The 16,741-nt window shown below is 46.7% G+C and overlaps 2 protein-coding genes across 3 annotated transcripts; one reads left to right on the forward strand and one right to left on the reverse strand.

The window, feature by feature from the left end:
• Window positions 1-230: 230 nt before the first annotated feature.
• Window positions 231-3,329, reverse strand: dazap2 (DAZ associated protein 2). Its single transcript, XM_079741865.1, has 4 exons — window positions 3,191-3,329; window positions 2,365-2,483; window positions 1,990-2,238; window positions 231-1,754 (listed from the first exon to the last, which is right to left on the reverse strand). The coding sequence occupies exons 1-4, from the start codon at window positions 3,201-3,203 to the stop codon at window positions 1,626-1,628; spliced, it is 510 nt and encodes a 169-aa protein (XP_079597991.1). The 5' UTR covers window positions 3,204-3,329; the 3' UTR covers window positions 231-1,625.
• Window positions 3,330-4,385: 1,056 nt separating this feature from the next.
• Window positions 4,386-16,738, forward strand: pou6f1 (POU class 6 homeobox 1). 2 transcript variants are annotated; one of them, XM_079742508.1, is made up of 12 exons: window positions 4,589-4,610; window positions 5,312-5,403; window positions 5,819-5,898; window positions 6,425-6,614; window positions 11,774-11,910; window positions 12,284-12,509; window positions 12,916-13,157; window positions 13,470-13,598; window positions 14,005-14,235; window positions 14,376-14,499; window positions 14,595-14,763; window positions 15,234-16,738. In XM_079742508.1, exons 4-12 carry the CDS (start codon window positions 6,434-6,436, stop codon window positions 15,577-15,579), a joined length of 1,785 nt encoding a protein of 594 aa, XP_079598634.1. In that variant the 5' UTR covers window positions 4,589-4,610; window positions 5,312-5,403; window positions 5,819-5,898; window positions 6,425-6,433; the 3' UTR covers window positions 15,580-16,738. The 2 variants fall into 2 exon arrangements, with proteins under 2 accessions (XP_079598633.1, XP_079598634.1); XM_079742507.1 differs by lacking the exon at window positions 5,819-5,898 and having other exon boundaries at window positions 4,386-4,610.
• Window positions 16,739-16,741: the final 3 nt, after the last annotated feature.

Below are 16,741 nucleotides of genomic sequence, written 5' to 3' on the forward strand. Positions count from 1 at the left end.
CGTTGTGCTGGCCACAGCTATTAAGACCAATTGCTATGTCGGATACCCAGGGACACATGTTACTAAACACCAAAAATCCACTCAATCAGCTGATTGTACGCATACCGGCAGGAAATCCTGACATTACCTTAATATTGTATTCATAAGTACATCTTCTTTAGGTTAATTAATAAGCATAAGTGTCCTGGTTAAGTAGGTGTGCAGACAGTGATGCTAGTAAAAGGTAAAACTGCAGTTGGGCATATTTTATGAACAGACCATGTTTAATGTTAAAGAAGTATTCTAAAATACTAAAATACTACAATGCACAGAGTCGTCATACGTTTGTTAACAAATAAAAGAACATAAAAAAGTAGCTGCTATGCGTGGGTCTTCGCAGATTTTCAAAGCAGTGCATTTTTAGATGAATTAACTCAAGGGTTCATATCACTCTGGCTATCAAATGCAAAGGCTTTTGCAATGATATGTTGGCTTTAAAATCGTGACATAAAAACATTCACAACACATTCACACATGGTAGCACTATAGAACAAGTCTTTGGTACAACCAGCTTCTTGGTTATACAAAACAAATGTATTAGGCTAACAAATAATATAATTAAAAAATCTGCATATAAATAAAAAAAGGAAAGCAGAAATTAAGGAGTCACTTGACATTGTGATTGGTTACACACGGATATTAAAAAGGTTGTATTATTTCCTAAATGTAATAAAATATTTTAAACAGATCATGCCAGAGTACATACATAAAACACAAGAAGAAACAGCAAGTAATAGTTGTTGCAGTCCATACAATAATCAACTAAGTGTAAAACACTGGGTATCCGACTCTAAAACAACAATGGTAGAAAACCAAACAACTAAAATGTTGACACCAACCACTCCATTTTACTCAGCTCACTATTAGGACTCGATTTAAAATTCCTTCTTTTAGGTTTACTTAAGTTACTTTGCTTTAATATGCGGATATCTCGAGTGCTCTTTGGCACTTGTTCATTTTATCTACCAGTTGCCCAATAAAGTACAGTAAACCACTTGTCTAGTGCTTGACTAATGCCGTAAGCTATTTTTTGTTAAATGTTCCTCAAATTGATCAGGTAACATGGAGCCTATAGAAGTGTGACATGGACATTTTGCTTATAGCATTTAGGCTTCAAGGCTATTAGTATGTCCAGAATTTAAGACACAATATGAACGTGAAGTAGAATGCAAAACATTTCAAACATGAGCTTCACTCAATACAAAGGAACATCAAGATTTTCCGGATTTAATCCACAAAGAATTTCAAAAGAACCAGTTTGGGGGGGAATTTTGGATTGACCGAATCTGATAAAGGATTCTTGGAATGAATTTCTGAATGACTTTTTTTTTTTGACAGCCACTCTAGGCAGTGGTCTCAATCAATTGTAAAAATGCCCTAGCAAGTGGAATACTGTACCTATTAATAGGGCTCTAAGTTATTACATTCTGTTAGGTGATATCAGTATCATGGCGTGACTGAGCAGCCTTAAAAGGGAGGCATATGGGATGGGGTGTAAGGGCATAGTCGCGTTGGAAGAAAGGAATGAGGTTGGGAATACAGGGAGGAAGGAAAAGGGGAGAGGGGTTCGTCGAGAATGGCTGCCGTTACCAGATGGTATAACCTCCACCGGAGCTTCCCAGGAAGAAATTATTCTTGCGCTGTGCCATCACAACATTAGCACCCTGCATGGCAGCCAGCTGAGCGGCATTTGGGGGGTGTCCAGGAGGTGGGGGCTGGAACATGAGAATAAAAAGGGTCAACGTGGGTATGCAAAAACAAATCAAGTACCAATGTGCTTTAATGTTGTGGAATTTATCATAACTCATTTTAAGAAGCATGAAAGTAGGAAACAGTTGATATAGAGTGTCACTCTTGTTTACTTGGACCAAATTCCAATAAAGGGGTTTAATACTTATTATTTATATGTACTTATCATTACACGTATTATTGTAATATGCAGCTTCTCACTGGAATGGAAACACTGCTGGTGGCCCCGAAGCGTGCTCCGGCATCATAGCCTCCATCTACCATCACTGTTGAGCCAGGCGGGTACATGGCTCCCATCTGATAGTAAGCCATTGGGACATTCTGGCCGACTGCCCCCACTGGAATGTGCTGCTGCATGGGCATGAACATCTGTGCCCCAGGGTATGGAGAGGACATCTGAGGTACCTGGCCAGGCACCTGGGGTGGAAGCACAAATCGGGGCTGGTATATCTGTAAAGAGGGAGAATTGATTTAATAAATGTTCAATATAATAATTGGAATAGGATTAAACAAATTTATTTTTGTGATTGCTAGTAATGTGTATTTAGGAGCTACTTAGTTCTCTCCATAACTTACCTCAGAGTATGCAGGAGGTGCATCTGTGTATGGAGGCGCCTGAGGGGATACTTGCATAGCAGGAGGGTAGATAGGTGCGCTGTTCTGTTGAGGGTACAACGCTTGCTGGGGATATGAACCTGAAAAGTAAAAGATAAATAAATATCGACCAAAAAATAAAATAATAAATAACATAATAATAATTAAAACACCCATGGGCGATTTGGCTATAATATATGTAGGGTTGTAGCTCATGGTTTTATTTCGTTCTCCATAGAAATCCATGGTGATGGATGAATCGTGAGGTTTAATGTGATTTGATGGCTATCGTTCACAGTTATACAAACGATGACCTCGATGATCGCCGTCAGACGCATTCGCGATTTCTCACGAAATGCGGTCGTAGACTATCATTATTTCCTTCTTTTTCAACAGATGGGAGAAACAGAGAGATAGCCAGAGGCAAAAAATAAAAAAGTCATCTAGTTAGACTTAGAGAGACAGCTTTGTCTCGAAGATCTGAGCAGACAATAGGGAGCGTTACGGGGAAAACGGCCACAGATCAACGTTAGTGGCATTAAAATGTAAAAAACGATGGTGACATTGATTAAGGACAACCAACTCAGCTACTGTGAACGCTCAGCTTCAATCGAGATAAGATGAAGCTGTCAAAAAACCGACACATTAGCAACAATGCAAACAGAAACACAATCTCATCAGGTAAATCATTGTTGTGCTCATACGTTAAACCCGCTCGTACTCGAGATTCGGCGACATTTATCCATCTAGTTACATAACGCGAGCAGGTTCCACTAATCACGACATATGATGTCCATCCGAGGCTTACCTTTGTTATTCATGGTTCTGTATTTTGTAGAATAAGATAGCTTGAAAGGATAAACGCAGATTCAGGTGTCTTATCAGGGGCCTTGTGACAGGTTACACTACACTTCCTTGTTTTCCAGCTTGTTGTGGCGCTAGCGGTTACGTCACTCAGATGGGGTTGGTTATGAAACTGCTTGCGCCACCTATAGGCTACTGTCACGGGTCTGAGCTGGTTTAGGCAGGGAGAGGATCCTTCAGTGTAACGTTATGTCGCCCTGCTACAAACAACTTCCGGTATGTTCACTTCCTCTGAGCTGTACACGCCAGTTGACAATCCCATGCGCTAGAAGAATGAGAAAATGACATAAATATCGACATCAATGAGAATTCATGTGTCATTTTACAAATCAATATCCGAAAAATGGAACTCAAACTCGAATATCCCTTTATCGGAAGTCCCTCCCTCTATTGCAGATAAAATCAATGCAATAGAAAGTCCCGCTTTCTCTTACCAATAACGCTCATTTGAAGCATCTCTTCCCGTGCTTTTCGTCGCGCGAGAACGCCTAGGAACGAGGTGGTATCATTTATCAGAAAGTAGGTACATTATTAGCAGACACTTTTATTATTAGTAATTTACATCTACGTCTTCCTTAGACAGCTTCGTGAATTCCATCCGAAGACATGGATGGTGTGCAACAAAAAATGTAAAATGTATCTAGACCTTCTGACCCCTAAAGTGTCTTATTCGCCTGCTACACAAATGTCATATGAGAATGCTCACAGTCAAGGGCAGGACATGTTTTTATGGATGGTCGAACAATTGATTTTAAGGTTAATACATTATCATTATCAAATATTTTAACAAACACTGTATCCGCCTAATACTGTCTGCATGAATGTTATGTATTTACTAATACTAATGTTCCGAATATAGACACATACTTTCAGTGCTTCCCTAAAGACCTACATACAAATACAAATGTACAATAGCCTTCCCCTCTCCCCGTTGTATGATGCACTTTCCCTTTAAGAGGGATGCACTGTCCCTTTAAGAGGACCGCAGCTCCTCTGAAGTCGAGGCAGACATTTTTCAATGCAAGGCTTTTTTTCTTGCATAAATTATGTTCATGACGTAGTGCAAAGGGCCACATTTTTCTAATTTTCCTTTACTTTACAACAGATAATGGCTTTTTAATTTGACACCCGGAGGATTTCTGATGATTTGAATTGTTGTCCAAAAGGAAAACGTCATTAAATATTGAGAAATAGGAGATCCTCACATTGCAACCCCTCCTTATCAATGCAAATGCCTCTTTTGTGTGCAGTCACAGCGCCTGTCTGGAAGCTGAGATGAATTTTTAATTATGTGTGACTGAAACAAATTGTGACAAGGACCATTTAGAAGGGGAGGACAACTGAAAATAAAATAGATCTGCTTGGTAAGTTGCAAATAATTCCCACCCGTCTAATACTGCCCGCCGCGTATCCCTATGTAGCGACGAAGCGGCGAGAGGAAATGAGTTTGGGTTAATATGCAATGCTCGTAATTAGCATAATTTATATATTTATGATAAAGAGAGGGAAACACATTATATTCGGTCTCTAGGCATGGGGTTGAGACGCGATCTGTCGTGCACACCGGGTGGTAACAGTTTGTTCCCAAAAGTAGCCGTCGCGGCGAGACTTTTATTGCCGCGAATGGGGGTGGGGTGGTGGTCGTTATCCCCAGCTGAAGTTTTGACAGATCACCATTTGTAAAGACGGTCCTACTGTCAGAAAATGGTCATCCTTATAATTTTGGAGCTTTTGATTCATCACTGACGACCACCTCATATACATTGCAGCTCCTTCATTCATGTTCTCCCAAAACGTGTTCAAGTACAACAGAGAGGGTGGGCCTGTTTAGGCCCATCAAATATAATCTATTCATAGCGTGACAGAAATAGCCATGAATCAAAGAAAAAGTCCTAACCATATGGCCATGTCTTATGTTTTCCCCTTAAGATACCCACACTATTTATGGTTCCCCTGTCCGTGTCCACGCCGTTTGCAAACCCTTATAGTAGTTTTTGTTTATGGTTGTCGTAAAGTATAAATATAAGTGACTACATGCATTGGTGTCTTCCTTATGTTGTCACAGAATTCAAGCTGCAGAGGGGTTGTATGTGTGCTAAAAACATGGACTCACAGGACATCCCTGCTAAAGCTGCCCCACTTACTGTCAATGAACAGGTACCCCCGCCTCTAACTGCAAGAATACTAAACTGATTTAAACCCTGGGTAGCTTTGAGATCATTGACTGATGTCGCCTTCATGTACCATATCATAACAATAACATGCAATACTCTGCTTTACCACTACCCTCAACTTGATGCGTTGTTGTGTACCAATCTGCTGCCATGCTTATTGATCAAATATATTTGTTTTCCTTCGGCAACATTCTATGTAGACATGGTCAGCAAACATAAGCAATGCTTCTTGTTATGAATGCTAAGAAAGCTTGAGAGAGCATTGCTTGAACTGCTTGTGGGCTGATGCACTTGTACTTGCTTTGGGGGACCCATGCTCTAATCATTTGTCTTTTTTTGTTTGTTTTGTTTTGGTTCACTGTGTCCTAACATATGCTTGGCCTCTCTGTTCTCCGTAGCCATTCACTGTCTGACTGCAGAAGTCTTTATTCAGCCATTTAGTTCCTGCACTTTGAAATTTCCTGCCAAAGACCACCAGGTATGCATCCTCTCTCTTCCTGCGTTGTCTCTGCACCTTGCCCTTCAGCCAAGGTTGTCTTGCTGCCCGTCCCCTCGGGCCGTCATTATCCCTTCATCCCATGAGTCACGTGTCTCTCTCCAAACCGGGTTCAATATGGCTAGGTTAGGTGCCAAGACCTAACCCTAACCCTGAAGAATAGTGACTGAATAATCAGTATAAATACGGAAATGTTTTGTAAAATAATAAAAAAGGTTTGACAAAAATGGCTGTATTTCGATGGGATAGACTTAAACATAGATAAAATTAGGAAATCTTTGAGACCAGGGTTATAAAGCAACATCAACAAAGGATTGCATGAAAAAGATAATTCACCAGATCATGTATGATGGATGCATCAGATGATGCATCGAACATGCTTCCTCGCATAATGTAAGATGAGCTGTAGGAAGGGTTTAAGGGTTCCAAAGGGACTGCAAGGGTCAATTTACGTTACTTGACCTGTATTTTGCTTTCTGTTAACCCGTGAACCCTGGCTGTGTTTCAGGTGATTGTAATGTCTGGCCATGAGACGATCCGTGTGCTAGAAGTAGAGGTAGACTCTTCCACTGCGTCCTCGTTATCAGATGACAAAGTGGAATCCAGGTTGGAAGGAAGAGACGACCAGGCCCCGAAACAACCTGACGTCAGCAGCATCCAAGACACACCTACTGCCACTAAGATCGCTGGGGGAGCAGGTAATTTCTTCAAATGGTGATGCATTGCAATACCACTAAAGCTGCCTTATAGTTGCCTGGATGCGCCGTTTGTGAAGTGCATAACCATTGAGATTTGTAGTTGCTGTTTGGCCTACTCATTGGTGTGGATGATGTGGCAACCTGGCCCCGACACAGCGGCCCTGGAAGCCCAGGGGGCAGGTGATACAGGCGGTCTACCACCCATTTCCCCCAGAGGGCGCCAGGGACTGCATTAGCGTGGCCCCACTCAACGCAAATGGAAAACACCTGCGAAGGATGAAGGCATCAGACGCAGGTGAGGGGTATAAAAGAGAAGCGGATACGCGGTCTAAGGAGAACGTGTGGGTCAAGTACAGGATCTCGGACCAGACCGAGATTCTCTCCCCGGATGGACCATTGCTTCAGAGACTCGTTCCAGAGGAGGCTGACAGACTACACAGCCGGACCACCGCATCCAAAGGCCGGGACAGCGCGTGAGAGAGGACCGGAGCGTCCACAGTGGCTCACAGAGCCCAGACTATGATTTGTAGTTTTACCGTGGCGGGAGATACCCCATGCTATGATTTGGATTCAATAAATTTAGCTTTTTTCGCATCAGAGACTTGCACTGATTGGGGGGAGGTGGGGCACAACCACTTATGGTGGAGAGTGCAGGCAATCCGACCGCGCTACAGATTTTTTAAAAAGTAAATCCTCTGGCAGGAGGATTTACGACTCAAATGCGCACACTTCGGCTGCCTCTCCGATATCGGCGCCCACCAGCCGCCTCAACAAATTAGGACCGGAGGACGATGTGGAGGCATACCTCGAAATTTTCGAGAGGACAGCCCGGAGAGAAAACTGTCCGGAGGACCAGTGGGCCTACATTTGGCCCCCTTCCTTACTGGACCCGCCCAGCAGGCGAGTCAGGACTTAACCCCGGAACAGGCAAGTTAGTACCAGATACTCAAGCAGGTAGTTCTGGCGTAGGCCTACTATGGACACAGCCTTGCTGCCCGGGCCCAACGGTTCCACGACTGGTGGTTCGACCCCAAGGTCACTGTGAGGTCCCAGATCGCTCAGCACGTCGGCTCATTATAAGATGGTTTTGCTGGAGATGAAGGCCCCAGCGCTCTTGATCAGCTAGCCGCCAGCTTCCACCGGACGCCCAGAGAACCCACGCCACCAACCACCCGAACACGGCGGATAAGCTGAGGAGCTGGGTCTGCTGAGGAGCTGGGTCTGCGGTCTCGACGGATAGCTCCGCCGAGACCGCAGACCCAACTGCCGCAAGCGAGAGAGGAATGGCGGTGTTTTAACTGTGGCCAGACAGGACACCTCGCTCGCCAGTGCCTGGAGAACAGGGAAGGCCGACCAGGACCATGCCTCCTCACCATCTCTTGGGCGCATCAGGAGGCTGGAGCCCAAAACCTCCCGACTCGGGTTGGCGACAAGGACACTCAGGCCCTCATTTACACGGGGAGTGTCGTCACCTTCCTGCGGCCTGACCTAGCTGTCGGAAGGGCGGGGGAGCCCATGGAGGTCGCCTGCGTACATGGGGACAACCGCACTTATGCCACGTGCCATGTGGTCGTGCGGACCCCCCGAGGGGCCTTCACAGTAAGGGCCGGGATCGTACCCAATCTCCCAGTGCCCCTACTGATCTTCCACCGGCTATGGAAAGCAGAGCCAGGAACCAGACCGCCTCGACCGCAACCGAGGTGACGCAGACCACCGGTCCAACACGCCTTTGGAGCCCGGGTGCCCCACTCCTCCCCAGCAGAGACATCTGGAGAGGGAGACGTCACAGGGAGAGACGGTCCCACACCACCAGGCCCACCAGCCGACCCAACCGGCGAGACTCCCCGCCTGGACCCATCGGGGACCCCCGACACCATGACAGCGTCAGAACAGTCTGCTGTTCTAGGGGAGGCGGACAGTTTCCTCCTCACGGAGCTCTCAGACTTTCCCCAACCCGGGAGGGGGTCAGACCGACAGTTTGCCACTGCACAACTGCAGGATGACACCCTGAAACATACCTGGAGCCAAGTCCTCTCCCATGACGGTCAGGCCAGGGACACTGTGAGTACCCTACCTCACCCACATTTCTGCACCTGGACAGGCCTTCTTTATAGGGTAGCAGAGAGGGGGGGAGTAATAACAGCAGTTGGTTGTGCCTCGCCCGTATATCAGTAAGGTCCTCTTCATGGCCCACAAGCACGTCTTATGGGCCAACCTAGGCATGGACAAAACTAGGGATCGGATCCTAGACAGGTTCTACTGGTCCGGGATAAAAAAGGATGTTGCAGAGTACTGCCAGGCGTGTCCGGAGTGCCAGCGCACAGCCCCGAGACCCTCAACCCGAAGTCTGTTGATCCTGATGCCCATTATAGAGGTACCCTTCGACCGGCTGGCACTAGACATTGTGGGGCCTCTCCCAAAAGCCAGCCGGGTCCATCGATATATATTAGTCATGGTGGACTATTCCACCCACTACCTGGAAGCCCTGCCCCTCCGCACCGCAACTGCTAAGGCAGGAGCCTGGGAGCTAATGCTGCTTTTTAGTCGGGTGGGGATAGCACGGGGGATTTTAATGGACCAGGGGTCGTGTTTTATGTCACGAGTGCTAAAGGAGCTTCTTAGTCTCCTACAGGTGAAGCAGCTGAGGACTTCGGTACATCACCCCCAGACGGACGGGCTTGTTGAAAGGTTCAACAAAACCCTTAAGCAGATGCTGAAGAAGGCCATGGGGACAGACGGAAAAAACTGGGACCAGCTCCTTCCCCACGTCCTCTTCGCAGTTTGCGAGGTACCCCAAGCCTCCACAGGGTTTCCCCCTTTGAACTGCTATATGGACGGTGGCCAAGGGGACTCCTGGACCTAGCTAAAGAGGCTTGGGAGAGCCGACCCTCCCCCCATCGTACCCTGGTGGACAACGTCGAACAGGTATGGGAGAGAATGGCTCAGGTCTGGCCCATAGTCCGGGAACACCTTCACAAGGCACAGCAGGGCCAGGCGTGGACCTACAACCGCGGGGCCCAGCTGCGCCTCTTCTGGCCAGGTGAGTGGGTCCTGGTCCTCATTCCAACAGCCGAATGCAAGTTCCTGGCCAAGTGGCAGGGACTGTATGAGGTGATCGACCGCGTGGGGGAGTTGAACTACCGGGTGCGGCAGCCGGGGAGGCGTAAACCCACCCAGCTGTACCATGTTAACCTCCTTAAACAGTGGAAGGCTGGGACAACCCTACCGGTTCCGGCTCCGTTGGTCGTTGTCGCCCGGCAAGGCGTGCCTGAGGTCCCGATGGGAGACGACCTCAGCCCCGCCCAGGAACAGGACCTCGCCAACGTTGTGCTGCAGCACCAGGACGTGTTCTCGGAGATACCCGGGAGAACAACGGTCGCTCAACACGACACCAGAACGGCGGCAGGCGTTACGGAGCAACGTCTCCTGCAACCACACCAGGCCTACGCCTACATCGATGATAGCGCCAGCTGGGACGTCCACCTGCGACACCTACGGGCGGTCCTGGGGGAGCTGAGGAAGGCGGGCGTCATCGCCAACCCAGCCAGGTGCCATCTGGGCTACAGAGTCGGATGCGGGAATGACCATCCTGGACTGGCCCCGCCCCACCACCAAGAAGCAGATAAAGTCTTTCCTCCGTCTTGTGGGATATTATCAGAGATTCATTCCCGGTTTCGCCACTCTGGCAAGCCCCCTCCATGACCTAACCCGGATGGCTCTACCAGACCGTGTAACCTGGTCAGAGGCAGCAGAAGGGGCATTCAGGCTACTTAGACAAGCCCTCTGCTCCAAGCCCATCCTACTAAATCCTGACTTTACTCTGCCTTTAATAGTACACTCCTCAGAGGTGAGGCTTGGGGCAGTTCTATCACAGGTCCGGAACACGGAGGAACATCCGGTAACGTATATCAGCCGGAAACTCCTCCCCAATGAAATGAACTACTCCACCGTGGAGAAGGAGGCCATGGCCATCAAGTGGGCCTTGGACAAGCTGCGGTACTACCTCCTGGGCCGGGAATTCACCCTGGTGACGGACCATGCCCCACTCAAGTGGATGGCCACCACCAAGGATACCAACGCCAGGGTAACGAGATGGTTTCTGGCCCTACAGGACTATTGGTTCAAGGTGGACCACGGACCCAGGCGGGAGCACGCCAACGCCGATGCCCTGTCCCGTCGGGACGCATGCCTCTGGGCAGTCAGAGGCGCCCCTTGCCTTCATCAAAGGGTGGAGCAGTGTGGCAACCTGGCCCCGACACAGCGGCCCTGGAAGCCCAGGGGGCAGGTGATACAGGCGGTCTACCACCCATTTCCCCCAGAGGGCGCCAGGGACCGCATTAGCGTGGCCCCACTCAACGCAAATGGGAAACACCTGCGAAGGATGAAGGCAATCAGACACAGGTGAGGGGTATAATAGAGAAGCGGATCCGAGGTCTAAGGAGAATGTGTGGGTCTGGTACAGGATCTCGGACCGGACGGAGATCCCTCCCCGGACGGACCATTGCTCCAGAGAGTCGTTCCAGAGGAGACCGACGGACTACACAGCCGGACCACCGCATCCAAAGACCGGTACAGCGTGTGAGAGAGGATCGGAGCGTCCACAGTGGCTCATGGAGCCCAGACTAGGATTTGTAGTTTTACCGTGGCGGGAGATACCCCATGCTATGATTTGGATTCAATAAATCGCTTTTTTCTACTTTTTTCGCATCTGAGACTTGCACTGATTGGAGGGAGGCGGGGCACGATGGAACTGGGTTACCACAATGCACAGTTCACAAGTTCCAAAATATCAGAGACGTGCGACACGCAACACATCGACATATGAACTGTGCGCCAGCTTGATCAGTTCACCCAATATGACTATAAATTAGGTTCAAGCTGTTCACGCCATTGGTCCAGGATTTGGTTACTCCAAAACTATCCAATGACGTCAATGTTCCAAGTTTAGCTGAAAATGGTACACTAAAAAGGTCCAAGGTTTTGTCAAATGTGAATTCATGATTTGAATTACCTGTATCATTTCAGAACGTATTGTATGAAAATCTATGGTATCATCACTGTTGTGGGAGGTCAGTTTTGCCAAAAGAACTTGAAATAATTTCACATGGCAAAAATAACATCAGACCTGTTATAAATTTACACTTCCACTGTTTGCTCAGATGTCAGAGAGCAGCAGGTCATAACCGTGGATGCCACAGGCCCCGCCCTTCAAACACTAGCGCCAACGATTCCTATCAGTGCAGCCCTACACCAAACGCAGGCCACCCTACCCATCAACGTACAGGCATGTCCGCAGGTATGTTAACTAAGATCACAAGCTCAACACACTAATCACTCACTAATTCACTGATTGCCTTCTACACCTCAAGATACAAGATTTGAGAAATTATATTTGTCACCTACAAGTAAATATAGTGAAATATTATTCCATCAAACTCCTAAGCAGTGCATATGCCAAGAACATCACACTTAGAAAGCTAGGCTATAAACAAAATACCGGATAAAAATATCCCAAAATATACAACACAGGTTAAAAGTGAACACTGCAAATACTTTAAGGGAAAAGTGTCTGTTAAGAGTTAATGACTCATTGTTCAAGGCTCTGATAGCTTGTAGGAAGAAACTCTCCTCCACAGAGAGCCTCATCATCGCTTTATCCCCGCCTAAAGTTGCTGACGCAAGAGAGCTTTGCCCAGCTGATGACGGGGATGATGGCCCAAGCGGGGTCCCTTGGCCAACCTCTGCTAATCCCCCTCAGCATGGCGGGGTCTCTGGGGGGTCAGGGGGGCCTGGCTGTGCTCACACTCCCCACCACCAATGTAGCTACGCTGCCCGGATTAACTGCAGCCACCACAGCCGGGAACCTCCTCAAACTGCCATTAGCAGGCCTTCAAGGTACTGCGGTTTGTGTGTTAGATTAGATGAGTATAATGATAATGTAATGTGATTAAATAAAGGGAGTGAGGAGAAACGATACGTTCGTTGATCAGTCATATAGGGCTTGTAAAGTTATAAGACAGGATATTATGCATCAAAGTATATATACATGTTTAAGTAAAAGTAGGTGTTCAATTATTCTTTAATTACAAGCTACTTTAAATGAATGCAATACTATCCATCCAGCAGCTGACCCCTATTCCTTTCTTACATCAAGACAAGTACATGCTATGTTTTGCCATTATGTTTTGCATATATACTTCTCTCTGATTTGATTGCTTAGCTGAACGTGTTATAATTGCTGATCCTGAGGTCTGTGTGATCTCTTTCCTCGACAATGACCGTTGGTTGTTTTCTCTCCAAGCTGCGACCGTGCTCAACTCCCTGCAGCCTCAGCTGCAGACGACCGCCGCCACCTTGTTCCAGCCGCAGGCCGCCTCCCTGCCGCAGGTGACGTCTCAGCCTACGCAGGTGACCGGCACCCAGGTGACGGCGAGCCAGGTGGCTGCAGCCCAGATGGCCTCGGCGATCGCTACCACCATCGCTCAGCCCAGCATCTCGGTGGCGGCGCTGCAGACCGCCGGGCTCTCGCTCAACCCCGCCATTGTGAGTTAGCATTTTTTACCTGCGATCAAGAAGTAGGTTGTAGACAGATTGAGGACGTTGTTTGAAGCATGTTAGGAGCGCAGCATAATAAAGTGTTTTTCTGGTAGAGGTTGAGGACTATAGGTTAACCTCTTTTAGTTGACCTGATATTAATACGTTCACCATCTGAAAAACGTTTTTTTGAACTGTCACACTCTCTCTTTTTGATTACAGTGCCACCATTGGTATCCAGTTTCCAGTCGCTAAGACCTCTGCATTGATAAACGAGTAAAGCTATAGTCGTTGATAATTTAACTTGTATCTTGTTTTTAGTTCAGCGCTGCATCCTTCGGAGCACAGCCCCAGTTCCTAAGTTCGCTAACCTCCACTCCCATCTTCACCACGGCCATGTCCAATATGACGGGCCTCACCAGCCAGGTCATCACCAACGCTCAAGGACAGGTGGGTTTCAGCGGGGCATCTGCTACCTATGTTCTGCTTATGCTATGTGTGTAGGGATTATTGTGATTCAAGAGCCATTACACACACATTGTTATTTATTGTATGACATCTTTTACCAATGATGGCTATTACTTATTACGGCTGTTACTAACGACGGCTGTTATTAGTCAATATTGGATTTTGTTGTTCTTCAAAAATATAGTTTAGTAAATATTGTGTTCACATTATTAATCGAACAACAGGATATTAAACTTTTTATGAGTAATGCAAGCGAACAAGTATTTTATGTATTTTCTATTATTGGTTGGTTGAATTTTATATTAAAAAAAAGCTAACGCTGTGATGGAAGAGGAGGCCAAGACTGTCGTACTAACCGACCTGAATAATGTGCTCTTGTTCTCTAAAGGTCATCGGGACGCTCCCGCTCCTTCTGAACCCCGCCTCTCTGGGCGGAGCTGCCACTCACACCCTCCCCCTGCAGGGGCTCCAGCTCCAGACCGTCACCCCGCAGCTGCTGTTCAACGCCCAGGGCCAGATCGTGGCTACTCTTGGGGGAGGAGCCACCGCAGCCCCCATCGCTGCCGCCATGCTGCCTAAGGACTCTGCTGCGTCCGGCCTAAACAAGCCCAACATGCAGGTAGAATAGTTTAAATCAAAGTATGGCCGGTAACCTTTTATCGATTCAATTGGAAAATGGGACATGGTACAATGTCGATAAACTGGCCCTGATAAAGGCATCCTTTTTTGAAGTGGAATGTGTTGCCTCTTCCCTTCTAGGCCTCGGTCACAACTGTCGCCCAGTCGCCAGTCATCATCGCCCCGCAGGCCTCTGTGAAGACAGCCGCCACGCCCATCCCCATCTCCTGTGCAGACATTGCAACAGTGGGCCAGCTTGTCAGCAGTATGAACACCTGCTCCTCCACGCCCAGCATAACTCCCATAGCAGGGTATTTATAACTGGACTCAATTCTACTGTTTTCCCCCCCTCCTGCCTAGAGCCCCAGCATACGGTCAACAATGAGGAGGGCATTAATCTGGAGGAGATCCGAGAGTTTGCCAAGAATTTTAAGATCCGCCGACTCTCCTTGGGTCTGACGCAGACACAAGTGGGGCAGGCCCTGACAGCCACGGAGGGTCCTGCATACAGCCAATCAGCTATCTGCAGGTAAGCCCCCTCCCCCTCGCCTGAATACAATGCATCCTCATGCTTGCATTAGCAAGCATTATAATGTGTGTAGTCATTTAGATAAGACATTTGATAAAAATATTTCATCTTTAATATAGAGGCCCTGCTGTCATTGAGATTAAACAGGGGTAATACTAAATTTGAATGTTAAAAAGCAGTAACATGGTGTTTATGGTGAGAGCTGGATGGAAAGGCATTCATCTTGCGTCTGTGAAGGGCTAAATGTATCCAAGGGCAAGGTTTAATATATAACACAGGAGGACTGGGCTGCTCTTACACAGGGCTGATTGTCCTGCAGCTTTTGTTTAGACACTTGGAATTACACACATCCATCTGTGGAGCCTGGGGTGTGATGCTGTAGTATGTTGGTGATGCTGTGTCAGATTCATATTTTTATGTTAAACAACATGATTCTGAATTAACCTAACTGAGGGGTTGTGAAACGGCAGATTCGAAAAGCTGGACATCACGCCTAAAAGTGCCCAGAAGCTGAAGCCGGTGTTGGAGCGCTGGCTGGCGGAAGCAGAGCTCTGGAACCAGAAAGGCCAGCAGAATCTGATGGAGTTCGTGGGCGGAGAGCCGTCCAAGAAACGCAAGCGGCGCACCAGCTTCACGCCGCAGGCCATCGAGGTCCTCAACACTTACTTTGAGAAGAACGCCCTGCCCACGGGCCAGGAGATCACGGAGATCGCACGGGAGCTCAACTACGACCGTGAGGTGGTGAGGGTGTGGTTCTGCAACCGGAGACAGACGCTGAAAAACACCAGCAAGATAAATGTCTTCCAGGTGCAGTAGTACACTCTCCTTTCTGAGCCGAGGGAGCGCGGCGGTGAGCTGCTTGGACCTATACCAGGATGGCAGTGGGGAAGCGTTGAGAAGATGCAGATTGCATTGTATATAGCCACAGTAACTTGAGGTAAAAAAAATTGAAATTCTAAGAAAATAAAGGAAGAGACATAATGCGAGTGTCACGAAGAGTATGCAAAAAAAAACATTTTTTAAGGTATGTATCGGTATGTTTGTGTCAAAGAGTCAGAATGCATGATTCTATATCATCAGATATAATGTTATTATTCTTCAATATATAGAATTGCCTATTATAACTTCTTTTTTTTACACTTAACCATTTTTAAGTGACCATGTAACCTATAAACTAATGTGAGGAATCTTTGGATATAAACCGCCAGCCATTTTGAATTGTATAGCTGCTAATTTCTCATTTGTTTTATATATTCTGTATGATGTTTTAATGAAACTCAAGACAGCTTTCTGTTTCTTTTACCGCATTAATGGTTATCTTAAAGATCTAAAAGTGCGTCCGTTGTACATTTGATTTAGTTTTGAGGTAAACCAGGTGTAACCGTGAAATGTTGCCTTTTATAAAAGTGTTTATGGACTAATCTACATTTCACAACATGTCCTGGTTGATTTGTGCCAGATAAAAAAAGCTATTCATAGTATGAGTTATGAATTAGGGAATATGAAGGAAAGTGACATTAATGTTGAGCAAAATATTATGGTTCCAATTCTCCGTTTGAGAGAAGAATGGATCGGTTTCCTGTCTGCACGTACATTCTTTATAGCTGTGTGTATTGGAGACAAAAGAGAGTCAGTTTATTGTACCTCTATCAGTCCTTCCAATAATGCTTTGCACTTTAGTGGACTTTGGGACAAGCAAAATGGTTGCATATAGTATGTATGCATTCATAATTTTTTACTTAACCACTTTGGAGAAATGTAGCAGCTACTGGTTAAAAAATACAATCAACATGATGCCAAATGTCATCTGCTAATGTTAACATTATGCATATCCATGAAATATACTGTATTTAGTATTCAATTTGACTTTTTTTCATCCCATAATTTTATTAAAATATAACACTATGCCTTCAACATTTTACAAACGTTATATACATTATTGTGAAATGGAATGGGTCTGCGAATCAAACACTAAACA

This window comes from Pollachius pollachius (genome assembly GCF_949987615.1).
Source record: "Pollachius pollachius genome assembly, chromosome: 8".
Classification (NCBI taxonomy): Eukaryota; Metazoa; Chordata; class Actinopteri; order Gadiformes; family Gadidae; genus Pollachius; species Pollachius pollachius.

Bases quoted from the DNA above. Each gene is read 5' to 3' on its own strand.
- dazap2 (XM_079741865.1), bottom strand. The intron at 2,239-2,364 runs GTAAGTTATGGA...CCCTCTTTACAG, and splicing joins CACCTCCTGCATACTCTGAG to ATATACCAGCCCCGATTTGT. The intron at 1,755-1,989 runs GTGAGAAGCTGC...CTCATGTTCCAG, and splicing joins CCAGCAGTGTTTCCATTCCA to CCCCCACCTCCTGGACACCC.
- pou6f1 (XM_079742507.1), top strand. From the start codon at position 5,335: ATGTGTGCTAAAAACATGGACTCACAGGACATCCCTGCTAAAGCTGCC. The intron at 13,599-14,004 runs GTGGGTTTCAGC...TGTTCTCTAAAG, and splicing joins TCACCAACGCTCAAGGACAG to GTCATCGGGACGCTCCCGCT. The intron at 14,764-15,233 runs GTAAGCCCCCTC...GTGAAACGGCAG, and splicing joins AGCCAATCAGCTATCTGCAG to ATTCGAAAAGCTGGACATCA.